The sequence below is a fragment of the Otolemur garnettii genome, unplaced genomic scaffold (assembly GCF_000181295.1).
Source record: "Otolemur garnettii isolate 467f Iridium unplaced genomic scaffold, OtoGar3 scaffold00105, whole genome shotgun sequence".
In the NCBI taxonomy this organism is placed as follows: Eukaryota; Metazoa; Chordata; class Mammalia; order Primates; family Galagidae; genus Otolemur; species Otolemur garnettii.
The window spans coordinates 764,691-792,135 of NW_003852500.1; the positions used below are offsets into that span (position 1 = coordinate 764,691).

At 53.4% G+C, this 27,445-nt stretch overlaps 2 protein-coding genes across 3 annotated transcripts in view; both read right to left on the reverse strand.

The window, feature by feature from the left end:
- Positions 1-14,417, reverse strand: part of WIZ (widely interspaced zinc finger motifs) — a 25,642-nt gene extending 11,225 nt beyond the window's left edge. Inside the window, exons 1-6 of the mRNA XM_023517198.1 lie at positions 14,343-14,417; positions 12,635-12,889; positions 7,732-7,804; positions 7,456-7,502; positions 3,984-6,131; positions 2,286-2,609 (exon numbers count right to left, since the gene is read on the reverse strand). Of these exons, the coding sequence (XP_023372966.1) occupies positions 2,286-2,609; positions 3,984-6,131; positions 7,456-7,502; positions 7,732-7,804; positions 12,635-12,839 (2,797 nt within the window). The 5' untranslated portion in view covers positions 12,840-12,889; positions 14,343-14,417. The remainder of the gene's footprint in view (positions 1-2,285; positions 2,610-3,983; positions 6,132-7,455; positions 7,503-7,731; positions 7,805-12,634; positions 12,890-14,342) is intronic.
- Positions 14,418-15,482: 1,065 nt separating this feature from the next.
- Positions 15,483-26,691, reverse strand: RASAL3 (RAS protein activator like 3). Of its 2 annotated transcripts, XM_012809380.2 has the most exons (18): positions 26,639-26,691; positions 26,175-26,509; positions 24,445-24,569; positions 24,230-24,308; positions 24,069-24,130; positions 23,645-23,715; positions 22,836-22,962; positions 22,643-22,741; positions 21,662-22,210; positions 21,141-21,285; positions 20,738-20,882; positions 19,319-19,555; positions 19,032-19,233; positions 18,811-18,929; positions 17,606-17,996; positions 17,146-17,303; positions 16,517-16,580; positions 15,483-16,420 (listed from the first exon to the last, which is right to left on the reverse strand). In XM_012809380.2, the coding sequence occupies exons 2-18, from the start codon at positions 26,494-26,496 to the stop codon at positions 16,277-16,279; spliced, it is 3,039 nt and encodes a 1,012-aa protein (XP_012664834.1). In that variant the 5' UTR covers positions 26,497-26,509; positions 26,639-26,691; the 3' UTR covers positions 15,483-16,276. The 2 variants fall into 2 exon arrangements, with proteins under 2 accessions (XP_012664834.1, XP_023372978.1); XM_023517210.1 differs by lacking the exons at positions 26,175-26,509; positions 26,639-26,691 and having other exon boundaries at positions 24,445-25,303.
- Positions 26,692-27,445: the final 754 nt, after the last annotated feature.

Here is a 27,445-nt window from a genome sequence, read left to right on the forward strand (position 1 = left end):
GCGCCGAGCCCCGCCGCCGCCGAGCCTGCTCTGCCCCGCCCCTCGGGGAGCGCCCAGGGTGGCCTACCGAGCGCCGAGCGCCACACACAAAACGCTCTTCTGGGCCCTACGGGCAGGCGGCTACAACCTCAGTTTGCTGCCAGCGCGCTCTGGCTCGCAGATGCGTGCATACTGAGCGCCGACAGCTTCCAACTTCCGCCCCATCCCAGGCCCTGGACATCCTAGAAATCTCCAGCTACTTCATTCTCCCCTAACAGCAATGCAGACTCTTAGTGCCCCGACGGGCAGAAGCAGGACCTGCCCCGAACCCTGCTTTATTTATTCCTTTTTTGGGAAGCCTCCCCCTCCGAGTCTGGGATCCTGCAAGACACCTGATACCCAACCACTAAGTTTCCCCCAACATTTTCCTGGTATCCTGTCCTACCCCCCGACAGCGCTGTCCTGCCATCCTAGGAAACCCCTACAGCCAATACCACATTTCCAGCACTGTTGGCTTCTCCGTCCCCAATACCAAACCGATTGTCCCCAGCTGTTCCTTGACATCTGGGTGGGGCCAGAATCTAACTGTTGCCCTGCCCCCAACCTGGCACCCACCCCCTCCGCCAGCCCGCTTGGGGAGAGGCTTCTAAGGACACCCATGCAGGGCTAGTGTGTCCAGACCTAGCCCTAATCACGGTCATCCTTACTCAAGTCAAAGCTTCCAGACTCTTCCCAAACACTCTTTAAACCCCCTCTGCCTCCCCCTAAATGTTCACTGAAAGACTGGTCACAACTTTCTCAAGGGCAAGGACAGGGCAGTGCTAAATCCACCTCCTCCCAGCCTTAAGCTGACTCTTCACATCTCAGTGGCTGCAAACTGCCTCTTTCATCCCTAGGTATTTTCAAAGTCTGCCTGCCTCACAGCCACCCCTGAGACACTACAAAATAAGCCAGGTAAGTGACCTGAATGCCTGGGGACAACCTTCAGCAGAAGCAAGCAGCTTGGGGTCAAGTCCCCACCCTGCCTCTTTCGGAGGTGCGATCTCAACCAACCACTATCCCCTCTGTGCCTCTCCATGCTCCTTTTTGCAGATTCCTGAGTGTCTTGTGCCTAAGTTGGCTTGTGAATGGGTCTGACCAAGACCAGGATACAGATCTAGGTCCCACCCTGGAAGTTGCAAGTAAGAGAAACACAGAATGAAGCCTTGCCCCCAAGCCAGCCTCGGGACCATTCTCCCTGTTCAGACATGGCCCAATCCTCAAAGCCTAGCTACTCTTCACAGCCAAGTTCTCTGCCTTGTAGAAGCTCCCACAAAATCAGGCTTTGCAGTCAGGGTTTGCAAGCCTGGGTCCTTCACTTTTCCACTTCCTCTGCAGTCCCCAATCCTGAACTCCTTCACTAAATACTACTTCTGGATTTCTTGAACCATCTTCCACTAGAGACACCATCAAACAAGGTAGTCAGAAGTCCAGCTCTGCCACTGTGTGACTTATAGCAGATGGCACATGTTTCCTTAACCGTAAAATGGGAACACAATAATCTTAGCTTCACAGCTATGTTATGAGCCATAAATGAGAAATAAGACGATCCTGATTAAAACCATAGTACACAGTAAGCACTTGGGAGATGATGGGAGGAGTGTTTCAGTGCTGTCAGACAAAGCAAACATTTGGTTGATAATCTAGATTCTAGATCTGAACTATCCAGTAGGATTGCCACTAGACTGGTCCTAGCCACATTTCAAGAGCTCAACAGTCACATATGGCCAGGGGTGAGCCTATAGGACAGTATAGATATCTAGAGAACATTTCTACCCATCATTTTAGTAAGTTCTATCCAACAGCCATTATCAAAATAAAAGATGTTATTAAGAACAAAGAATCTGGAGTCTGACTGCCTGAGTTTTAAATCCCAACTCTACCTCTACCAGCTTTGTGCCTCAGTTTCCTTATCTGTAAAATAGGAGTGATATTAACACCTGTCTTATAGGGTTGTTGTGAGGATATAAATGAGCTCATGTTTGTAAAGTGCTTAAAACAATGTTTGGCTCCTAGTAAGAGTTCCATGAGCATTTGTTAATGTCACCATCTAGAGGGGCAAGGATAAACCCAGTCCAAAAAGTACCTCAGTCCATCCCCTAAGTAAAACAGAAATGACCCCTAAGTGATGAGGTTGTTGTAAGGCGAGTTGTTGACATACTTTGTAAAGTGATGCTTCCAGGAAAGCAGAGTGGCTGCCTCTTGAACCCCAGCCCTTCATCCCTCTGGGTCCCTCAAAAAGGTCAGGACTCATCCTTTCCCCTTACCATCTCCGTAGGCTGGCCCAGGGTCCTCAGCCCAGGCAGGTGGAAAGGACACTGTGAGAGGTAAGCGGTGCCGGTGGGAGGTCAGGAAGCTGCCAGGTGGACCGCCAGGCTCTCGGCTTAGGGGGCTGGGAGATTGCTCAGTGGCAGAAGTGGCCAGCAGTTCCTGCAAGATGTTGATGGGTGAGACGGTGAGCTCCCAGTTGGTGATGCCGAAATCACGCAGGTGGGCCCGGGCGTGGCTGGAGAGACCAGCCCGTGTGTCAAAGCCAGCCCCGCAGAAGTCACAGCGCATCAGGCTGAAGGTGCCCGGGTCGAAGTTGGCCACTGCAGAGAGAGGACATGGACTGCCTGAGATGGGGAGGGGGCGACTCTCCAGCCCCAACCTCTCCCTGTTCCCAGGGCCTCACCCTGGACTGCTTTCCTTCCCTGTGGCTATTTGTTATGCTCCTGCCTGCCCCTAAGTTCTCAGCCCCATCCCCCATTCTGGTAAGCTTGACCTTCTCAGGTCACCCGTCTCACATCTGGCAGCATCAAGCGTCTCTCCCTCAGAAGTACTTCTCCAGGTGTGGATTTGCAAATCATCTATTTGGTCGATACCCTTCTCATGTCTATTTTAATTTTAATTTTTAGTGACAGGGTCTTTGCTCTGTCACCCAGACTGAAGTGCAGTGGTGCAAGTATAGCTCACTGCAGCCTTGAACTGCTGGGCTCAAGCAATCCTTCTACCTCAGCCTCCCATGTAGCAAGGACTATAGATGCATGCTACCACATCAGGCTAATTTTTCTCATTTTTTGTAGAGATGGGTTCTTGCTATGTTGCCCAGGCTGGCACAACTTGGCCTCAAGTAGGCCTCCCAACTTGGTCTCTCAAAGTGCTCAGATTACAGGCATGAGCCACTGTGCCTGGCCTCTCCTGTCAATTTTTGCTCAGGATCGCCCCAGTGCTTTAAATTGAATCTGTGTTGGATGAAGAAATGAACAAATGCCCTCTGTTGGGAGCCTCCTCTGAGCCCTCCAAGTAGAGTTGGGGATTTCTTTTCAGCTTCTCCAGCCTCCTAGTTCCCCTGGCTTTTCCTCTATCTCAGGACCCAGTTGTCTACCCCTTACCCTTCACACCCTGAGTATACACACACACATACTCATACACCATGCCAGCACCTTCATAAGCGGGGTCCATGTCTACCAACATCAGAACTACCCAGGGTGCTCCCACTGGAGACAGACCTTTGGAATCAGAACCTTGTCATCTGGGAATCTGCATACATCACAGGCAGCCCCAGAGGGTTCTAAAGCCAGCCATAGGTCCCACCACTCCTGGACTGGGCCATGAACTGCAGGAAAACAAAAACTGCTGTTCTGTTTACTGCTGTGTCCTCAAGCATCCAGAACAAAGGGGATCTCACTCAATAAATACTTGTTGAATGAAGAAATAAATGAAATTCTCTGCCCTTGGGCTCACTCCTCTGCCCATACTCCTTCCTCCAGCTGCTGGAATAGCCAGGGCATTGAGGGCATCCCCACACATTCACCAATGGGGTGGCCTTTGCCAGGGCTCATAGGTGTCTCAGGAGCAGTGGCCCCACCTTTCCCTGCTTGGTGCTAAGGTAGAATTTAGAGCATTCTAAATTGTGGGTGGGCACGCAACTGTGTATCTTCTAGGTCTTGGAGGGAGGTGGTGCCGAAGCAAAGCTACCCTACCTTTTTTCTTCTTCTTTTGGAAGGAGAATCTGCGCTCAATGGCCTTCACCTCCTCAGCAGAGATGAAATGCCGCACGTTGTAGCTGACACCCACACGGTTCAGGTGGCCCCGGACATGGTTGGCCAAGCCGATGCCATTGTGGAAGCGATCAGGGCAATAGGGGCATTTCCGCTCTTCGTGCTTCAGCCCCACTGCTGGATCCCCATCCAGGAGTGTGTCCAGCTCCAGCTGGCTGCCCAGTGGCGCATCCAGGAGTAGGAAGTCCAGTGGGTGGGTGCCTGTCAGACCTAGCTCCTCGGGCTGCAGCCTTGGGGTCACCCTGGCTGCTGCAGCTGCCATGACTTGTGGCCCAAGTTTCGCTACCAACACGACGGGCACCATCCCTTGGAGCTGCCGCTGCTGGGCTTGTGAGGCCTTGGCTGTCCGCAGGGCTTCCCGAAATGCCCACTTTAGCTCTAGGGCTGGTTGAGGGATGAGGCTGGGAGCTGCAGGGGGTGCAAAGTCCTCATTTTCGGGAGAAAAATCCATTTCGGAGGTCAGCACTATGTCGTCGTTCTCCTCTTCCTCCTCCTCTTCACTCCAAGGACGCCTCTGGTTCCCCAGGCCCCGTGAGTGGATGGTGCTTTTCTTTCTACTAAGTTGTAAGGAGTAGGGAGCGGATGCTAGTGGGGAGGGAAAGACCAGCCTTCCAAGAGGCCTCTGGCCAGAGCCATGCGGGAGTGGCTTTGGTAGTGGAAAATCCCTTATGCCCAGCTGCTGGCAACCTGGGCCAAAGGCCAGACTGGGGTCATATCCAGCAGGGCTCTCCCGCCACGTGGGGGCCAAGTGTGGCTCAGCTTTGCCAAAGTAGTCCTCGGTGGCATCGGGGAAGTATACATCCTGGCTAGTGCCTGGCTGGCTGGCAGGGTCCTCCTCAAAAGCCTCACTATCCTCTTCCCAGTGGGGACGGGCATGGGCCAGCCTCACATGCTCTCTGAGCAGGCTCTCACTGGGTGCTGGGAAACCACAGAAGATGCAGGCACTGAAGCCCGAGGTGGCTCCATAGGGTTGATAGATGAGGGTGCTGGCCTCAGGGCCTGGACTGCCAGCCCTGCTGCCACTCCCAAAAGGCTCCTTGGTGGCACAGCCTGGTGGCTCCCGCATATGCAACTTGGCATGTTGCACAAAGGCCCTGGAGGAATTGGTGCCAAAGACACAGCTGGGACACTGTAGGCGTGCTTCCCGGCCCTTGTCACCTGGGACTTGCTTGAGTTTCTGGATCTCTTCAATGATCTTCTCCCGGGAGGCCTGGTGCAGCTGCAGGTGCTGCTCAAGGGTGGCAGGGTCCGAGAAGGCCCAGCCGCATTCACCACAGGCCAGTGGGGCAATGTCAGTGGGGGGCTCCTGGCCTGGGGCTCTGCGGTGCTGGCTCATATGTTCTAGGAGGTGTTCCTTCTGCTTGAAGTAGATGCTGCACTCAATGCATGGGAACACAGCTGGCTCCTCCTCCTCCTCCTCGTCAGGGCTGGTCACCCCCTTGGCCACCTCCTCTAATAGCTCACATAGGTAGGGTCCGGTCTGAATAGGGGGCAGCAGGGGCTGCAGCCTCTCCACAGATGCCTCTGAGTTCACCGTCCAGGTCTGTGTGGCCACTTCTGAGGCTGATGTGGGCAGGCCCCACTCAGATGGCTGGGCCAGTCCTTCAAGGTCCTCCAGATCTTCTCTGGTGTCCACCACTGCCAAGTCCAATGCCTTGGAGTTGTCTTCCACAGGCACAAACACCCTCCTGAAGGGGGCAAGTGGTGGAGGTGGTGGCTGGGGAGGCAGGTCCAAGTGCAGCCCTGCTTCCCGGGGGGGACCCTGCTCATCCTCATTCTGGAGCCATTCGAACCTAGGGCAGCCCTGGGGGGCTTTCTCCAAGAGCCTTGGTTCACCCCGATGGTACAAGAACTTTCTAGAGCCCTCAAGCTTAGTGTGGGGTTTCATGGTTCTCACAATGACTGAGTCCTTGAACCTTCGCTCAGGTAGGATGCCCTCCCCAGCCTCCTGAAACATGGGGTGCTCCCAGGGACCCTGGCCATCAGGGGGGCCAGGGAAGTGGCCCAGGAGATGGGGTGGCGGGGAGCCCAGTTGGAAGTCCAGGCTGCCTCCATCCCAGCAGCTGCAAGGAAGTGCCAATGGGGACAGGTTAGCCAGAGGCCTCAGTTTCTCCTCCTAGGGTAGTGATTGGGGTCCTCCCAGGCAGTCTGAGGCAGGCCCCAGAGATCCAGCCCAAGGGTGACAAAGGGGCTGGAAGTATGGGGTGGGGATGAGCAGGTGGGGGTAGTCCACATGGACCCTACCAAAGCTTCTGGGACAAAAGCCAGATGCAGCTCCCAGTATGCACCTGCAGCCCAGCCCCACTGCAGCACAGGAGAATATATAGAGACCACACCTAAGGCCAAATGGGGATTCAGTACCTCCACAGAGTGTCCTCCCATTGGGTAGCACAGTCAACTCTCATCTCTCCCTGAGGAGGACCGAAGGCTCCAAACTGCGCTCAAGGCCAATTCTAATTTGGTCCTCTCCAAATCAGAGTGATTTTGTTAATTTAGTTTTACTTCCCCTCCCCCCAATTTGGTGAAAGTTAACTTTGTGACAGAACAGTTCAAAGGACATAACTTTTCCCTGCATCTCCCCTTTTGGAAGGGCAGAGGCAGGAGAGGTTAAAGGTCCCTGCTCAGTTCCTGGTCGCAGTGACCCTAACCTTTTTAGGCAACAGATGGGGGTGGGTGAGGTGAGGCAACTTCTCTGGGCCTCAGTTTTCCAATCCTAAAAATGGGGGTGATTTCTAAGAACCTGAAACTACTCCTTTGTCCTTATACAACATCTGTGGAGCTTTCTCATAGCCATAATCAATGAAAACATTATGCATAGCAGGTGCTTATTTAAATGCTCACAACCAAAGCCTCTGGAGTGGGGACAATAGCCCCTTAAGGCATAGGGTAAAGATGACACAACTCAGTGCTCAGGAAATGTTTCTCTTCACCAGATGCCTGGCTCACAGTGAATTCTTATTATAACTGTCTTGATCAAATCTCATTTCATTGTCAAGACCATGAGGGGATATTGATCACACCCATGGAAGAGATGTAGAAATGGGCTCCACTCAGATGTTGAGCAGAGACCATGGGGTTACCTCTCTAAGCTCCATGGATAATATTCCATACTAAGGAGACCATCCTCCCAGGGCTGTGACTGGGGGAAACCCCTGCCGGGAGCCCTGCCTATAGTAGCTATTATTAATTCTGATGAGATTATCATGAACTATTAGCACTCACCAAGCTGTTTAATGAAATGTGGCAGCCATCAGCATAGCTTTTGATTCCTGCTCTCACCCAATGCCCCTTGGATCTTCAAGGCAAATTTGTGAGATGTATCTCATGGACTCCATTTTGTAGATGAGAAACTGAGACTCAGAGAGGCCTAGCATCATTCTAAGGGTCACCTGACAGAGAGGACTCCAAGGATCCAAACTCCAGGCTCTTGCCCCTGTCGCCCTGCTCCTGGCAGGGATAATGAGAGTTGACCGTCTGTGTTCATCCCGGGACCTCCCCCGATCCCTGGCACACACCTGGGAGGCTTGCCTGTTGGGAGTCACTGCTCCTCCTGCCTGGCTTCCTGATTCCCTCCTGTACCCTTCTTATTCCCCAGGGGCTTCTCTTGGGCCTGGGCACATCCTGCTTGCCCCCCTGCCCTCCCTGAGGTCAGGGCCAGCATGGCACTCACCAGCTGCTGATCCGATGGGTGGCGGAGGTGGCACGGGGGAGGGCTTCGCTGAGGCCGGGATGGGGCTGCCCGTCTGCAACAGAGAGGGGAGACCCTGAGGGGCTGGGGTCCTCTGCACCCCAGCTCCAGGAACCCCACCGGGCACCTTGAAGGGACTTGCTGGCTCCTAACTCATTTCCCTGAGAGGCTTTTGGCCTGCACATTTCTGAGCCCTGGAAGGGGTTTCTTTGGAAGAGTCCCCTGGGCTCTCCTGGAGGATCAGACCCCAGGGGCTTGCTGCCTTTCAACCCTCCTCTCTTTCCCTGAATCTGGCAGCCAGGGTGATATTTTTAAAGTCATACCCTAGTAATAACTCACCTGGCTTGTCATTATACCTAGAACAAAAGCCAGATTCCCAACCTCCACCTACAAAAGCCCTAAGAGGTCAGACCTCTGCAGATCTCAATCTTCCCTCCCTCTCCTGGCCATCTACTGCCTCTGCTCTGACTGCATGGGCCTCTTCATAAAGCCTCAAGACAACCTAACTCTTTCTGGCATCAGGGACTTTGAGTTTGCTATTCCCTCTGCCCAGAACACCCTTCCCTGGCTGCCTACTCAAGTAAACCCCTATGATTTTCTCTCTAAGGACCTGTTTTATTTCTTTCTTAGCACTCCCTGAAATTACCTGGTTCTCTCTGAATGGCTGCTTGTCTAGGTCCCCTGCTAGCACATAAATGCTTTGAGAGCTATGGGACTTTGTCAGTCTGGTTCACTGCAGCATCCCAGTGCCTGGCACACAGCAAGTGCTCAACAAATCCTTGCCAGGTGATGAATGAGGAGCCTGTTCTACACTGAGCTGCAGAGGGCCCATCCCTGCCTTCTGGACCCCCTCCTAGCCCTAAGTCCTAGAATCAAATCCCCTCCCAAGATTCCCAGCCCCTGCCCCACCAAAAACACAGAGCCAACTCTCCATTATCCGCCTGTGGAGCCAATGCCTGGAGTGACCACAGGAATCCTGGCCTGCATCTCCTATGCCTGCCACACTTGCCTGATGCAGGCGAGCATGCCAATCAGGGAGCCGGCCAATTGCCTGGGCCAAAGTTAACATACTGGGGAACTTGTGCCCCGTCCAGAGCCCAACAGATGCAATTGCTGGATTAGCCTCAATTTGAGGATGGTCCAGAAAGAGGGCTGGAGTTGGGGTTAATTCTTTTTCCACTCCCTCACCATCCAATTTGCCCAGGAAATTGAAAGCTGACTGTCAAGAGTCAAAGAATTAAAAATGGGACAGCCGGATTGGTCAGAAAGGTATGATTACTGCCTAAGGGTTTTTCTCCTGAGCATAAGAAAAGGGTTGGGCCTATTGCATGGACTCTGGAAGCTGTGGGTCACGGTGAAGGGTACAGAAATGTGCACTGTTAACAGTGGGGGGTTTTTCAGCCCTGGCATTATTGACACCTTGGGCTGGATTACTCTCTGTGGTGGGTACATTGTGAGGTGTTGAGCAGCATCCTGGGCCTCAAACCACCAGATGCCAGTATCTCGCCAGCCCATGGTCATGACGACCAAGAATGTCTCCAAACACCACCAAAGTGTCCCTTGGGTAGAGGGCAGGATGGCCCCCATTTGAGAACCACTGGAGTAACCTGACATGGAGTAGGGCTGTGCTTGGGTACAAGGGCTGGTTTTTAGGGTGGGAGTGTAGGAAAGGGTACAAAAGTTGGGAAAGCAAGACATAGACCAACCAATGGAACACAACCCCAAGAAGCAGGGTCTCTAGAGAACATGTGAGTCACAGATGCAATGTTTTCAGGAAAGGGCAACTGGTGTGGATATAACCAGCCCTAGTGAAACCCAGGGATGGGGGTGTGGGTCTGAGGGTCCTGGGCATCCTACTTCTGAGATTCTGCTTCCACCCAGTTCCCAAGATTCCATGTGTCCCAGATTTGATGATTCTGAGATTGCCATTGTCTAAGAATTCCATGAGCCAGGGGGCTGCACTGGCCTCTTTGTTTGAGCAGCTCCAGTGAGGCTCCTATTTTTAGTGGCAACAAATTTGGAGGAAGCAGGCCAAGCAGGACCCTATGTCCAAGATACCTTGGGTGTGGAAGTTTGCTGATGGGGGATCCGGGAGCCCCTATGGGTCAGTAGCTGTGCGAAGGCGCTGTTAGTGGCTCCTGCCATCTGGGGTCCCCCAGGAGGGTTTGTAAATGCTGGCAGTGAGGGGCATCTGTAAGCAGACAGAGTGGCCAAGAACTTAGATTTTGGAGCCAGACGATCCGAGTTTAAGACCCCAGTGGGGTCCTGAATGGCATGCCTTTCCCACTCCGAGCCTCCATTTGCTCCTTTCTTCAATGGAAACAGCTACAAACCCAGTCGCACAGGGCCAGCGATAGGTGCCAATGACATCACAGGAAATGTTTGATCCAGAGAAGCTGTGACCGGACGGGGATCAAGGCTGGCTCAGTGACGTCCCAGGGTAGAAGCTGGTGGTAGCTGTACCCAGAGCCTTAGGCCCATTCACTCCATTCTCTGATTTTCTCCCCACCACTGGGGGCCCATAAGGGCAGAAATGATGTGACATTTGTTCCTGGGTCTCCTGTCTCCCATACAACGCCAGACATGTAGCACACTCTTCTCTGTGTGGACCAGCTCAGCCCCCTGAACCTTTGCTGCACCTGGGAGGTCCGACTGGAGAGGAGTACTGGGCAGAAGCTTCTGGGGGGAATTGGGGGCTCCAGCCCAATAGCCAGAATGAAGGACAGAGGAGGCAATAGACACATCCATGTCCAGGCAGAGAAGTTTGGAGGTAACCACTCCAGGGTTCACTGTGGGCTGAGTGGGGATAAGGGAGAGCCCAGGACCAGCAGCCCCAGGGGCTGTTCTTATGTTCTTATAGATATTACAAGACTTTTAGGGCAGGTGCCCATATGGAGGGGGGGAGGTCAAGCAGGATGAAAGGGCAGTAGGAGAGATAGTTTCCCAACTCAGGCATCCCTCCAAGTTTCAGGCCATGACCCCACTCCAAATCAAGCCATTCCTATCCCTGTCCCCATATGCTGAGGGAATTAGTTCAGAGTGGGCCTAGCATCCCCTCCATAGTCACGCCCTCACCCCAGGCTGTAAAATGAATCATGCACAAGACCTGGTTGAGTACCCCAGGGGGAGTGAGGATGCACCCACCTGCCTACCTTTTCCCCTCTATTTACCAGGTAGAGAGGAGATACTTAATCCTTCAGCACAAGCCCCTGGACCCCAGAGACTGTGCCTTCAGGCTCCCACAGAGTCAAGGTCCTGGCCCGGCTCTGACCAGCTAAGTGACCTGGAACAAGGTCTGCCTCTCAGTGAGCCTCAGTTACTAATGGTTTGGAGGAGAGGATTGCTCAGGTTCCCTGAGTGCTGTCACTTGGGTGTTGGGCTAACCCTCTGCCCTCAGGTATGTCCTCTTGCCATCCCCCTGCTTAACACGGGTGTTATCAGCCACCTCCACGCCTTTGCATGTGTGAAGCCCCCTGCCCAAACATTTGCTGCTCCCTTTGTCTGGCTTATGGTCTTTCATTCTACTTTCTTCACTTTGTGCAGGATTCCTGGACTACCCCCTGGATTGGGCCAAGTGCTTTCTCCATCACAGCCCCAGCAACTGTGTATTATACTTGGTGGCATGTCTGTCTCCCCAGTCTTTGATGGTGGAGTCCATGAGAGCAGAGGTGGGGTGTGCTTGATTACTACTATCCTTTAGTGCCCAGCCCCAAGAAGGCACTCTAGAAATATCTTAGCATAATAAGTAGTAAAGGTAGGCTGTCACAGAACAAGGATCTTCAAGGATGCAGCATAGTGATTAAAGATGAGGACTTTCAAACTACTTTACTGCCTGGCTGTATCATCTTGGGCAATTTACTTTACCCCTCAGGGTCTCAGTTATCCATCTCTAACATGGTCAATAACTAAGGCTACAGCACAGGGTTCTTCTGAGAATATGAGATGCTTGGCAGGTGGGAAACCTCTCAGGAAGTGCTTGGAGCAGGTCAAGGAAATGGAGGGAGAGATCTGAAGCATCAGCCCACTATTCTTCCCACCACCAGTCCTTTGCACTTGCTGTTCCCTCTCCACCGTTCATTCCACACTTTCCTCAAATGCTACCCTCTCAGGAAAGTTTTACCAGGGCTCCCAGGCACAATCCTGGCACTTTGATTAATCCCTGTACAGCATCTGTCACTAGCTGCCCATATGACATTTGCTTACTTGCTGTTGTCCATCTATCAGAACATCAGTCCTTTGAGGGTAGGCTCAAGAGAGGGAGGACCTCTTTTGTTTACAGGTGTATTCCCAGCATCTAGAACAGAGCCTGGCACATAGTAGGTGCTTGGTATTTAATGAATGCATAACAAATCTTGAGGTGGGGAGAGTGTGAAATATCTTTTTGCTGGGCAAACCGAGGCACAAATGGGTGGGAGGCATCCTCAACTACTCAGTCTTTCCCCAGCCACTAGAGGGCACAAGCTGTTTTGGTCCATGGCTCTGGCTCTGGAGCAGGATTCACCAAGACAGCAAGAGGGAACTGGGGATAGACTGATGGAAGTGAGATATACCTGAGGAACAGATGGGTTTGGGGTGGGAGCTTGAGGTGCTGAGATGGGCATCTGTACCCAGTTACTGTGCTCAGAGGAGAATGCAAGGCTGACCTGAGTTTAAGTCCCAACTCTTCGCCACCACTGGGGGGCGTTGATCTGGTCATTGGCTCCCAGGGCATCTATTTTCACAACTGTCAAATGGGAAGCTAAGCAAAGTGCAAAGAGAAAGCTCTGGGGCCCAAGCAGAATCAGAAGCTCAACTTAGCCCCTGCTGGGCTAGGTGACTTGGCTCTCTTTGAGCCTTGGAGATGGGGCCAGATGCTCCCTCAGGGCCACAGGGCCCACCCTCTTACCAGAAATGCCACCTCTGCCATCCAGAATGTCTTGGGGGCCCTCCTTGGTGACAGGCAGGTAATGGGTAGATCGGAAGATGCCACCTTCCCCCTCAGCAGCCTCGGCCCCACCCTCGATGTCCTCCCTTGGCGCTGGGCCATGCAGTCTCTCTGGGCCTCGAAGACGATCCGGTGCAGCCAGGCCACCTGCCAGGGACCCCTCCATGGATATCCTCTGATGGGTTCCACTCAGGTACTCAGCGGGGCATTGTGGGTCTGAGGGGGAGGATAGGTAGAGAGAGGGAAATGCTTAGGGAATGTAGGAAAGGCACTCTGCTTCAGTTTTCCCTGCCTCAAATTCTCAGTCCTCACCCTTGTAGCTATCTGCCTCAGTTTACCTCCCAGCTCAGATAAGCTAAGTAAATGGTGCTGTGGCCCTATCTATGCACATTATATCCCAATGGCTCCTATCCTTAGCATGCTTCAGTCTCTCCATCAATAACTTCTGTCTTTATGCAGATGTTGCACTGCCTAGTTTATCCCATTTTTATACATGCACATTCAGCTACCTTGTTTTCTTCCATCATCAATCCTACAGCTTCTCCTAGATGCCTTCCTTCATTCATACACAGCTGCACTTTCCCCACTTGTGCCTTCACTTCCATGCACATGCACATCCTACAGCCATGCCTCTTTCCTCTGCACGAATCCCAGATACTTCCACACCTCAGATCTTATATGTTGTCTGACGTCCCACCATCATCACCCTTCCTTCACTTTTCTGCATTCAGTTGCCCATTTCAATTACCCCTGCACTTTTCCCACACTCCACCCCCCCTCCACTGCCCCACAGGACTTTCAGGTTCCCAGCATTAAACCCTTTACTCTCACACACAGCCTCAAGTGACCCCAGCATTAACCCTTTCGCTTCTCCCCAACATTGACCCTCATGCATACCCAGCTAGGGTTGCATTCCCACCCCCACCAACCCCAACCAAGATTGGTCTAGTCCTCAGGCAAAAGGGACGGATGGGGCTGGGCTCCTGGTCCAGAAATAAGGACCCTGGGGATGGGGGCTGTCTTCTCCACCTATAAATACCTTCAAGGTAACAGCAGAAAGTGAAGGGCAGGAATGAGGCGCCCTCCCCAGGGAGATGGTGGGGAGGCCGGGCCCAGGCAACCGGGGCGGGGCCAGAGCTCCAGGCCTGGTTGCAAGCGCTGCCCTCGGGGGCCTGGGGGCTCCCAGGGGGCTCGTCCGTGGGCTGGCAGTCTTGGTGAGGGTCTCTGCCCAGGCCCAATGGAAGCACCTGCCGTTGCTCACCGGGTGGGCACTGCCGGAGGGGAACCGGCGGGACCACAACTTCGGAGCACTTTGGCAGCGTGGGGAGGGGGCTTCCACCCGGACGCCCCCCGGGGGTCGCAGAGGTGGGGGCTGCGTCGGGCCAGCGCACCCCTCTAAGGTCCAGGGTCTAGGGAATGCGCCCTACGCCCGTGCACCTCGGGGCAGGAGACCCCGCGGGACGCTCCGAGGTAGGGGGGGACACCTGCCCTAAGACCCCCGCCCCTCCCCCACCTGCGCGGCCCCGCCCCCGTCCAGGCCCCGCCCCGTCCAGGCCCCGCCCCGCCCCCGCCCCAGGGGGTCCCGCCTGACCCGTCCCGGCCCGGGCCTCCCCCTCCCCGCTCCGGCTCCGCCCCGCCCGCGGGCTCGCCAGCCCAGACCGGGCCTCACCAGGTAGGCGGCGCCGCCGGCCAGGTGCCGGGGCTTAAAGCTCCCCTCCTCGGTGCGGCCGTCGCTGCTGCTACCGCTGCTGCAGCTCCCGGTGCCGGTGCCACGGCCTCCGCAGCCGCCGCCGCCTCCACCGCTCGGGGGACATTGTCCCTTTAAATCGCTCCCCCCGCCGCCCCGCCCCCCCGGCGCGCTGCCGTGACCTCAGCGCGACAGCCCCGCCGCGCCGCCATGATGGGGAGGTCCAGGGCGCCCCCCCGCGACGCCCCGGGGGGGGTCGGCCAGCGGGCGCGCCGCCATGTTGGGAGTGGCTAGGCGGGTCACCCTTAAAGGGCCCGCGCGGCTCTAGAGTCCAGGGAGAAGCTCTGTTACTATGACAACACCCTTGTCCTACCGCCCCCAATGGCTCTTCACCAACCCACTGGTTCTTCTCACGCTAGGCTCACCAAAAGTAGTAGTAGAGTGGGGAGGGGGTCCAGAAGATCCCCGATGGGTCACTGATAGGTCATTGAGGACTCCAGTCCCTGCCCCTCATCAACTACCTTCCACTGCGAGCTCACTCCTTCCTTCCCATCATCCACACTGGACTTCAGCACCTCCATGTCTCTAGAACTATCCTAGGGGTCCCCAGTGCTAAGACCATTGTCTCCCCACCCAGCCCTCAGATCACACCTCCCAGAACGACCCCATCATACATACACACATAACAAGCCTACTTTCTTGTATCCACTGAACATCCATTTGTCCAACTACACAACCATCTCCCATTTCATTCATGTGCTCAATCAACCATTGATGTATCCATCCAATCAACTAATCTCCTATCCATCCACTCCTCTAGCCACCTGTTTATTAATCCATCCTAATACTCACTCAATCCACCCATCCACTTCCCATCTACCTGCCCTTTCACTCACCACCCAAGCAAATACCTGTTTATTCACACAACCAAGCAACATCCTTACACAATTTTTCTGTCCGGACACTCATCCATCTACCATTACATGTTTGTCCTCTTCATTTTGACCTGTCCACTAGAGTGTAAGCTCTATGAGGAGAGGAATCCTGTCTGTCTAGTTCTTGTTTTTCTACTGCCCAACTCAGAGTCTCAAGAGACTTCAGTAAATGTTTGGATGATATATATAAAATCACTTACTCAATTTGAAAATTTATTTATGAGCCAGGTCTTTGCTAGCCAGACATATCTATGCTGGGTAACCACCCAGTTACTCATGTACCAGGTCAAACATTCCATCTGCCTCTTGCTCCATCCACCCTACTCCTCACCCATGATTCAAATGATTCATTTATCAAACTGTTCACCCACAGAGCCTAACCATCTCTATACCTGCCCATCCTTCCTTTATCTACTTCTTAGATTCATGCTCTCCCTCCCATGAGGGATCTGGTTGGGATTTGGGAGGCTAGGGAGATTCTCTTATCTGGGGCCTGGAATTGGCAGGGTAGGTTGGGAGGTCATGGGCATGTGAGGTGGGCAGAGGTGGAAAGGGAATCCATGCTTCATTGAGAAGCAGGTGCTGCCCATAACAGTGATGAATAACTGTGCAGAGAACTATAGATCCATTTTACAGGTGAGAAAACAGAGGCACATTGAGAGTGAAAGTCTAAGGTCACATACCTGGTGAGAATCTGCTCACATCATCCCCTCCATGAGGCTTTTAATTAGAGGAGAATCTAGGGGAGCTGAATGGAGATTGGGGGACAAAGTTCTAAGAATTGCCAATGCTTAGGGGGTAAAAAACCCACCAATTTTACTGAAATCAAGATTTTACTGGGCAGGTTCATAGTGCCAGAGTGGTTGGCATCCACAGCAGCACTCCTCACTGTAGGCCATGAAGGGCAAAGGCAAGTTCAGACACCCGCCTCAAGACAGCTATCTCTCTGCCTCCAGAACAGGTGTGGGTGAGATGGACAGTTCAGGTGGTGTCTCCATTGATGCAGGGTGTTTTGAGGGGCAGAGGCTGGCTCTGGGATCCCAGCGTCCTTGGCAAAAGCTGCAGGCTCTGGACAGCATCCTTCAGCCAGGCCTGCGAATTCTCCATCTCAGTTAGACGACGCTCCTGGGGAGGCAGCGGCGGTGGGCTCAGAACCCGAAGATTGGACCCCAACCTTGGCTCCCCCAACATTCAGACCTAGCCCTCAGACAGGAGTCTCACCAGACTTTTTAGACTGTGCCCTTCACTGCTTGTAAGGCCACGCTCCGGATCCAACTTTGAGGTCCTGTGGGTGTCAGGGACAAGGCGGGGAAGGACAGAAGCTCAGAAGTCTCTTTTAGCTCTGGGTTGAAGTGCAAGAGATTCAGAAACCCGAGCTTAAGCGAAGGTGTTTGTTTCAACTGGGGGGCGGGTCCTAAATTTGCCTCAAGCTGGGTAGGGTCAGAACCTGGGATGGTTGGGATGAAAAGACCAATCAATCAATCATTGAAGGCGGGGTTTGGCCAGTCCTGGGTGGAGTTACGAAGGAGCATCCAAATTGGGATATGTGAATGCCCTCCCAGGCAGGTTGAGATGTGGTTTATGAGGGATGGGGCCTGGATGAGAGAACCTGCTAGGGCCCTGAGAAGGCCTATATAGGTGGGACCATCTGGGGAGGGCTCTTACTAAGAAGAGGGGCCTGGAAGGCATATAGAGGTGCGGGAGACGAAGGGGTGTGGTCGTGATAGGCATAATTTGGGCGGGACTGACTGGAAGGCGGAGCCGGAGGGGGTCTGGAAGGAGGGGCCCGAGCATATTTAATTGGAGCAGGCCCACCTGGAGGCGGAGCTAGTGGAGAGGGCGGGGCTCACCCTCCACTGAGCCGCGAGTCCAGATCCCGCAGTTGGCCTCTCAGCTGCTCCTGCTGTTCGGTGAGAGCCTGGATGTGGGTGCTCAGCGACTCCACGAGACAGGACAGAACTTTCTGCTCCTTGCGCAGCGCAGCCACCTCGCATTGCAGCTCTGCAAGCTGTGGAGAGAGAGCAGTTGTTAACCTGATCCATGGTCCGCGCCTTCGTCTCTCCGGAGACCCAGACCTCCCAGGCCCAACTGCTCATTCTTATCACTGCCCTTCCCTGTTGGGGAACATCGCTGCTGTTTTGTGGAGGGAAAAACAAGTTCAGAGAACTTGTTTGTTGTCACTGTTGTTGTCACTGTTGTCACTGCGCAGCGAGCCAGACTTGCCTGGCCCTTCTGTCTTTTCCCAGTCCGGTCTCTGTTCGCTTCCTCGCCCCTCCGTCCTCCCTCGGGCGGACCTGGGCTTGACCTCACCTTGCTTAAGGGTCGGTGAGTGCCCACTGCCTGGTCTCGGTCCCGCGGCTGATCAAAGTGACGCTGCCAGGGCACCGACGGCTTCCGAGGCAGCGAAGAGAAGGCCCCGGTCCAGAGCCGGCTGCCGGGCGCAGGACCGGTGCTCAAAGAGCCTTTGGGTCGCGGCCGAGGCCCCACAGACCGGCGGCGGCGGGTAGGGCGCCCGTCAGGGACGCTCTGTGTGCGCTGCACTGGCCGGGGCCGCCTCTGGGACGGCTCCTCTTCCGGACGCGGCCGGGCCCAACTGCCTGAGCGGTGAACACTGCGCAGGGACTGGCTCTTGGAGATGAGAGGGGTATGCTTGGGGAGGTCCCGGGGGGCCAAGAAGCCGGGTTTCTCCCCTGCAGAGAAGCTGGGAATGGGATGTGGGAGCTCAGACCTTCAATTTGCCTCTGTGATGACCTATCCTGATCTCTGATTTTAAGTAGTGTGAGATAACCCCCATTTATTTCCATCTATGTGATCCCTGATCCCGTTCTTTTTTCTTTTTTTTTTTTTTTTAGACAAAACCTCACACTGTTGCCCTGGTGTCATAGCTCACAGCAACCTCAAACTCTTGGGCTTGAGTAATCCTCATTTCAGCGTCCCTAGTAGCTGGGATTATAGGCGCTTGCCATAATGCCTGGCTAGTTTTTCTATTTTTGGTAGAGATGGGGTCTCGCTTTTGCTCATGTTGTTGAACTCCTGAGCTCCAGCGATCCACCCGCCTTCGCCTCCCAGAGTGTTCAGATTATAGGCATAGGCCACCACACACAGCCAGTTTTGCTATCTTTAGCAGATACTGCAGTTTTACTTTTTGCTGAGGCTAATCTTGAACTCTTGAGTTTGGGTGATTCACTCTCCTTGATCTCCTGGAGGGCTAGGATTACACTCATGGGCCATAGTCCCCTGGCCCTGTGATCCTGTTCTTGATGGGATTACTTATGACCTCTGACACTGATGAGACCTTGTCCTCTCTATGACCTTGGATTTGACTCCAATCTAACCTCTAGTCTTACCCTTCATCTCTAACACAATGTGACCTTTAACCTGACCCTTTCTATATCCTTCTATTCCAGTCTGACCCTGCCCTTGACTTCTGCTTACATGATCCACCCTCACCTGAACCCCAGCCTGAGCCCTGCTCTTGCTCCCACCATTTAGAACCTTGAACAGATTTGAGTTACCTGGTGTGAACCTGGGCTGGGGGCTTTGGGAGACACATTGGCACTGACACAGGTACAGGCCGGCCCTCCTCGATGGCTCCCAGAATGGTGGGCAGTGGTTCCAGGCTGTCACGGGTTGTCTGGTGAGGCATGCAGGAAGGATGCTGAGCAAGCTCTCCAGGGCTATTAGAGCTCCCAAACTCCTTGCCTCCCTTGCCATGTTTCTTGGGTTCAATCCACACCTGATCAAGTTCAGCAAAGATTGTACAGAGCTGGGCATGCAGGACTGCCAACTGGAGAGCCAAGTCGCTGCTGCCCTGGTAACCACTGGGTGCAGCATCCACATCCACTATGGCCACCTGGTCCAGGAAGTGTTGCATGGCTGGTCCGTGTTTCTCCAGGAAGCTATTCAGGAAGCCCATATAGGCCTCCTTCTCACCAAACCTGAGTCAAGGCAGACTGGGTGGGTCAGGTCAGGCACCTATCAACCCCCTACCCCCAGCATGGCTCCCATCCTCCCAGCACCTACGGGGCATGGTTGGCAAGGTTCTGGATAACCTTGGCAATCAGTGTGAGGGTGCGTGCTGGGCTGGGTGCTGGGTGTTCTGGTGCCAGGCCAAAGAGGCTGGGTGCCAGGATGGCGGGGCATAGGAGCCTCAGGAAGAGGGAGGCACACACCAGTCGGGGGCCTAGTGCTTCAGAGCCACGTGCTTTGCATGCTTCTCGCCAGGCTGAGAACACAATGCGCAGCTCTGCAGGGAACCATCTGGGATAGAAGAAGCAATGGTCAGAAGGGGAAGCTATGGACATAAAGATCAAGTTTGTAAGATCAGGGGTCAGGAGTCCCTAAAGTAATTTATTATTGATCCATGATCCTTTAGGAAACTATTTATGAAGCTTTAGGCAGCTATTTATGAAGCTGAGCAAGGCAAGGGTCCAGTTGCACCAGGTGCAGACTGACCCAGAAAAAATGCAGTCCTCCTTCTCACTGAACCTGGGATCTGGGCTCTGACATCTGAGATAATAATGCTTGGGTTATGGATCTGCTTGGGAGCATGACTTATTGTATAGTTATGGTGCTTTCTGGAGACAATATTCTATTTTTTTTTTTTTTGAGACAGAGTCTCTTTGTGTCACCCTTGGTAGAGTGCTATGGCATCACAGCTCACAGCAACCTCAAACTCTTGGGCTTAAGTGATTCTCTTGCCTCAGCCTCTGAAGTAGCTGGGACTACAAACGCCCACCCGACGCCTGGCTATTTTTTGTTGCCGTTGTCATTGTTTAGCTGGCCTGGGCTGGGTTTGAACCCACCAGCCTGGGTGTATGTAGCTGGCACCGTAACCACTGTACTACAGGTGCCAAGCCTGGAGACAATATTCTTACAGTTGGGGGTACAGGGACACATGGAAACAGAAGTCATAAGCTTAGGATGCAGTTATTATTTGACATGAGATTGAGCTACCAGAGTGCATAATATTATGTAAGATTGGTGTTACAGGGTCACCTAGGGTCAGAGATCAAGGGATTGGATCCCAGGTTTCCTGTGATTAGTTGTGTGGGGTTTGAGGTATGGGATCACTTAAGTCAGGGGTCATGAGATTAGGAGTATGGCATTATCTGGAATCAGAAGTCATAGTACTCAGGTCAGTGGCATATCATGGGGGATAGGGTTGCCAGATGTAGTTAATAAAACTTTGGGACACACAGATAAACTTGAATTTTAGATAAATAAGTAATTATTATATATGTGTGTCTATATATTTATAACTTTATTTATCAGAATTTTTATTTATATTTGGGACTTATCAAATAAGCTTTATTTGATATATCCTAAATATTGCATCAAAGTTGCGTGATCATTCTGTGTTTTATCTGGCAACCCTAACTGGGAGTTTGGGTTAGCATGGTAGGCAGGAGTGGGCTCAGGTGCTGGGACCCGGATTCTCACTCGTAGGAGTGGATGATGGTTTTGAAGACCTCCTCACAGATGTTTCGAAGTCTGGCCTGGTGCTTGGGCAGCTCTGAGACTGGGCACTTGCTGGGGTCCACCTCACAGTTCTCAGTGGAGCCACAGAGACGCCGCACAACCTGCCCTGCAGCCCAGGATAGCCAGATAGAAGCTGGGGCCATGACCACCAAAACCCACCAAACTCAACCTCTAACCCTATCTCCAACTTGCTCCAGAGTCATCTAACATCTCAGAGAGCTCCCATTTCCACTAGGATCCTAGAACCTCCAAAGAACCACCCACCGCCAGAATCAAGGTTACCCAAGGACTCCTAAAATTCCTCCCAGGTCCCTTAGCCCACCCAGCAGGACTCTGACACTGACCCTCCCCTCTTTCAACTCACCCAGGGTCTGCTGAAGGTAATCTTGCGCCACCAGCTTCATGTACTCGTCGATGGCTTTAGTGGCCAATGTATTTTCCCGGAACAGCAGCGCCTCGCGGCCTCCACAGCGTGCCAACTCAGCAGTGCCCAGGTCTGTCACAAGTGCCTGAGCAAGGCAAGGGTCCAGTTGCACCGGGTGCAGACTGACCCAGAAGATATCCTGACCCTTGGCCTGCCCGTCCCATCCCTCACACAAGGGGTACAGGTCCCGCCATTTGCAGGTGGGGCTTAGGCTTCAGTTCCCTTACTGCTAGGGCTCATAACTGAGGCCCGAACTTCTCCACCCCTCACAACAGAAACTTAAGCTTTTAGCGGTGAGGCTCTGCTTAGGCCCCCTCCTTTACAGGTGCAACTCAGGCCCCGCCCTTCAAGGTGCTCCTCCCTTTTCAGGTGCGGCTGAAGTCCAGTGCCCCAGCTCCCGTCCAGAACTCGCTATACATCTACACTTGGTCACCCAGCTCCTCTCCTTTGCGGCGCCACACCTGCGCTCGGCCGGTGGCCCGCAGCACGCGCACCATGGCGGCTGCCAGTTCCTCCTTGGCCTGAGCAGGTAGCTCAGGCTCGAGAGCCCGGCAGAGGCGCTCGTAGTGGAAGGTGAGGAATTCTGCCAGTTCCTTATAGCGCTCGGACGGCAGCACTCGCAGGCGTCGGGCCCGGATCCGCGCCCTCAGCGCTGCGCCTGCTGGCGGCCCGAGCAAAGGAAACCAGCGGTCCAGGCCGGCTGCAGGCGCGCGTGGGATATCCAGCTCCTCCAGTGCCAGCGCCACGCGGCCCATCACCGGGACCCCCCGGCCTGAGCCACGCAGCCGCAGCCGCAGCGACAGGCGACGCGCTGGTGGCAGCGCCTCGAAGTGGAAACGCTCGGCCCAGAAGAGCTGCCCAGGGCCGGCCCGCGGTGCAGTGCGCGCCAGCAGTGAGCCATCTAGCCACAGTTCGACGCGCACGCCAGGTGGCCCCGCCGCCGCCAGGGGAAGCCCTTTCGCCTCGTGCACCCACACACTTAACCACGTCTCTTTCCGCTCCACGTTGTCCTGCAGATGGGAGTTGGGTAGGAGAAGGGATTCAGAGGAATTGGCGCTCCAAAGAGGGCACAACAGGTGAACCATGGGGTGTTCGACCCTGGTGCACAAGGTCCCCAGGGACATTGCTGGGCCCTTGAGGGAAAAGGATGGGGCCAGGGCAGTCCCAAGGTGACCAAGCAGAAGCCTTCTAGCTTTTCTGGGGTCTCCTGGAGAAAGATCCGGGCTCCAGGGTATGGAAGAGTACTTTCGGAGGGAGAACTTTGGGTACAAATAGCAGGGAGTGAATAGAAGGAGTGGCTCTGGTAACAGAAAGGGAGTCTTGGAACTGTTGCAAAGCGTAGGAGGGGCGGTGTGTTGTTAGTGGTTATGCAGCCAGCTGGTTTGGGTAGAGTGGAAGGGGAGGGCCGCCAGTCCTGTGTCCCATTTTCCTAGGGTAATGACCTGGGTGGGTTGGAAGTGGCGTCGAAGGTCCTCGATCCAGCGGTCTCTTTCAGCGGCTGAGCGACAAGAGAAGCAGCGGCTTCCACCGGCCCAAGTTACCTGTTGGGGCGGTGAATCCAAGGGTGTAGTTGAGTTCTAGCCTGGAGCCAAAGGGTTGGAGGTGACAATGAAGTGGAGAGTGGCCTGTATTTACCTGGAAGCAGTGGGGCTCCCCCAGGAGGCTAGGGTGTAGTGGCCAGACCTGCACATCCCGCTCAGCGCCCAGATCTAGCTCAGACAGTGTGGCCAGTGATTCCCTGGAGCCCAGAGCACTGGGGGGTCTGAGGAAGGGCCAGGTGAGTAAGCAGTCATTCCTCCCTCTTCTTCCCCACCCCTTACAGCCTGAAAGGAGGGCAAAGGAAGGCCAAGATGGACTTGAACCTAAATCAGATCCTGTCCCAACCCTGTCTCCAGAACTCCCTCCCTCTGTGGCATCTTACCACTTTTAGAGTAAACTCAACTCTTTATGGTGGCTCTTATCATTTTCCATAGTCCAGCCTATGTCACATTTGACCTCATTTCCCTCCACTTAATCTCTCACTTTCTGAGCTCCAATCACTGCAGTGTGACTAGGACTCCTTGTTTTAGTTGATTTTTTTGACTCTTGGCCATTGCACTTGCTGTTCCCTCTGCCTGGAATGCTTTTCCCGCCCCTTCTTGATCTAGTTAATTTCTGTCCACGCTTCAGATCTCAGCTCAAAGGATCCATTCCTCCACCCTCCCAGACCAGGATGTTGACTTAGCTCCCATCCCACTTTAGAGTTATTTGGGTCAGCCTTGGCCGCCACCCTTCAACTATGGGTTGACTCATGCTAGGGTCTTTCAGTGTCCCTAGAATCACCTGACATGGGGGCAGAACAAAGAGGAGACCACAGAGGGTATTTGGTGAAGGTCAGAGTGATAGGCAGGAAGAGGAGAGTGCAAGGTTGACCCTCAGCTCCTCAGACACTTGGAGACTCTTACCCATCCCGGGAGGCATTGGCTCCCAGTTCTGACCTGGCCTTTTTCTTCTCTTTCAGCCTCTTGAGCAACCCCTGTGGGGGAGGGAGAAGTGAGCTGGGCAGAATGCTGAGTTCCCTCCTCACATCTTTCTCTCCTGGGGTGTCCCAGAGAATCTTCTGGTCTTGGGGACCGCTGTCCACCTCAGTCTGTATTAGCAGGAATAATAAGGGCAGACGACACCTCCCGTGTCTAAGGAATGTGTTCCATGCTTTCCTGCATTCTCTCCTGATTTCTCATAAACAACCCAAGAGGAAAGTTCTTTTTTTATTGCCATTTGATGGAAAAAGATTCTGAGGCCCAGAGGTCAGCAACCTGTCATCCCAGATCACCCAGCTCTGAGAATATTGGGGTCTTTGTTCTCCCCATCCTCCACTGGATGTCTCACCCGAACATTGTGGACTTGGTTGGGACCAGCACCCTCTGGTTCAGTCTTCCCAGGAATCCGATCTGTAGGTAATAAGAGGTGAGAAATTGGAATCACCTTAAACTCTGTCTCACCTTAGGATGCTCCCAAATGCCCCATCCCTTTACATCCCTCATGCTTACCTGGATCCTTGAAGTTCCCCATGGTCATGTGGATGCTGCCCTCAGAGCTAGCACTTCCCATTCGTGGCCTTCGAGGACTCTTTTCTCCCACAGTAGTGAACAGTAAGAGATGGGAGGCAGATACCTCCCCATTTTCCTCCCTCCCACCCCTGCCTCTGTTCTGTGCCTTTTCCTTTTCCTCCTTCCCTCCCCTTGCCCATGTGCCTACTTGTTACCTCCTCCTCACTCCCAAGCAGCACCAGCTTCCCATCAAGCAGGGTGAAGCTCCCAATGTCCCAGACAGGCACATCAGATGTAGGGGCCTCAGGGATCTGTGGGGCAGGGGCCTCTGGCTCTGGCTCTGGAAAGAGGAGAAGGTGCTGGGAAACCTAAGAATCCTTTTCTCTTCCTGAGGATACCCTGTCCATTTATTAAGGCTTTATTTAATCCCCCCAAAGCCACTGAAAGTGCTATTATAACTGAGACCCAGAGAGATCGAGTAACCTGCCCAATGTCACTCAGTATGTGACTGGTGGAGTTGGGCTTCAGACACAAGCAATCCTCTCTTAATCAGGACAGTAGGTTGGTCCGAGAAGTTAAATAACAGGACAGGAGCCTTGGTTTCTGACATAAATAACTAACCTAAGGTGGAAAGTATTCAAAGTTTGAGAAAAGAACAGAAAAAATTCAGGGTAGGGAGAGGTAGGGGGAGAGGAGGTAGTGTTGGTAGGTTAGGGAAGGCCTTCTAGAGAGTGAGTCTGCACTTGTTCTTGAACAGCAGGTGGGATTATGATAAGCAGGGGAGGGGCAGGAATAGCTTAAGTGAAGACTGGGAGACAGGGAGGTCCAGGGAAATGAAGGAAGGACAAAAGAGGCTTAAGGGCTCAAAGGCTGGAGGAGAAGGTTTGGGAAGAGATTGGCGGAGGGCCTTGGGCGCTATTTGGAGGAAATGGGGTTTTATAATGGGGCAGTGGGGAGCCATGGGAAATATTTGAGCAAGTGAAGAGCAGGTCTGCTGGTTAAAGATCTTTCTATGGAATGGTCAATACCTGACACCCTGGAGGGGGTTGAAGGGATGCCTTTGCAAACTGGAAATACGAGTGGTGAGAATTAAATGAATTTCTGGGAAATGGAAGGGCTGACTAATCCTTCCAGATTACTTATTTCCTTATTTTACCACCAGGTGCAATAAGCAATAACTTCCACTTATTAATGGATCACTTAAAATATGCTTAGCCCTGAGCCAGTGCTACATTCCTGAATTCTAATCATCAGGATATCCATTACCCTTCTAGATTCCTCTGTATGACACTTAGCACCATCTGTCATTTTCTTCCTGACTTATTTATTGTCTGTCACCTCCATTATACTACAAGCTCAATGGGGCCGCATCTGTCTTGTTCACTGCTGCATCCTCAGTGCCTAAATCAGGGCCCAGCATATAATACATGCTCAAGAAATGTCTGCTTAAATGAATGAATAAATGAATAAATAAAAGCAAATGAAATGATTATACCCTTCAAGATAAGGATTATCACTCCCATTTAACCGATGGGGAAGCTGAGGCTCAAAGAAGTGAGAAACTAAGACAAGGAAGCTAGAAGGCAGGAAAGCAGGAGGTAGTGGAGATGGATACCTGGGTATGAGAGGATGGGCCTGGTCCACTGGATTCAACAAGAGCCATTGGGGGCAAGCCAACTGGACAGTATAATTATGGGTCTATTCCCTGTCCCTTTCTTAGTCTGGACTCCCCTACCCACAGGTCCCTGGCAACTCCTCCCACCCCTCTTTACGTGGAAAGAGGGAAGAGGGCAGCAGGGCCCCAGCCACTTCCTGCTGGGCTTTTGCACTCCCCACAACTTCCTGTGTCTGCAGGGCTGATGCTGTGGAGGCAGATGAGGCAGATGAAACCCAAGCATCCGGTTTCCTAGCCCAGGCCCAAGCTCAGAGTGGGGGAGCCACGTACCTGGGGCTTCTGGTTCTGGCTCTGGCTCCAACGGTGGGTTCTTATGCTTCCCCCAGAGGGTCTTGGATAGTCGCAGGCGACTGGTGCGTGACTCCTTGGGGGGCGCAGAGAGGACTCGACGGAACAGCGAACGAGGGGCTGGTGTGGTGCTAACCATGGGCTCCTGATGGCTCAGTGCCCTGCCCCAGCCAGGAAGGCGGCCCCAGCGGAATCCTCCAGCCCCCTTCTCCCCAGTGCCCCCTGTGTGCCAGCGGTAGGAAGTCAAAGGAGAAGGGGCCGCGTGCTGGGTTTGGGAGGCCTGGCTTGGTGACGGTGGGTCCATGGTGGGGGATCTTCTGGGGGATGAGAGAGTGATAATTCTGTCCAGTGTCTGCTCACATACTGCCCTCATCTTGGCCCCCTCCCCACTCTCACCTCTGCCTCCCAGGACCCCCTCTAGGGACCATATGCACTCCCTCCCTTACCTTGATTTCCTGGCCAGCCCCGGAATCACTGGCTGTCTGCACCCTGCCCGGCTTCCTCCCGTTGAACCCAACTCCACGTGACCCTGTCTGTCTCACCCCACCCCACAATCAGGCTGGGAGGGCAGAGTGGGTGAGCTGAAGAGGTGGCAGAGCAGGCTTCTGGCAAGAAGGACCCAGAATCCCTCACTGACCAGGAGGCAAATGCTCCTCTCTCTGAGTCTTAGTTGCCTTCTCTACAAAATAGGCACATGCTGAATAAATACTGGTGATAATATGGAGCACCTAGAACTCTCACCTTTTGATGGCCAGAGTGTACATTGACTCACCTGTGATCTACTAGCACTATTAGCTGGGTGTCCTCCTACCCAGCAATTCCACTGCTGGATAGATACCCAATAGGTGTGCCCACAGCACTATCTGTGATAGTCTCAAACTGGAAAAAAGCAAAGTGTCCATTGATAGTAGATTGAATAAATGGTGGTCTCTTCTCCTAGCAGAAATGCAGCAATAACAATGAACAAACTACTGGATAATTGAACTTGGATACATCGCAATGTTGAGCACCCCCCGCCCCCCCCAAACAACAATGGAGAGTATACACTGTGTGATTCCATTTATAGAAAGTTTAACAGCAGGTAAAACTATGCTTAACAAGTCAGGATATTGGTTTTCTTTAGAGGTGCTAGTTACTGGGAGCTGGCCATGTTTATTATCTAATAATATTTTTATTGAAGTGAAATTTACATAATATAAGCTGAATACATTCTATTTCTTGAGCTGGGTACTGGTTTCACAGGTGTATTCTGT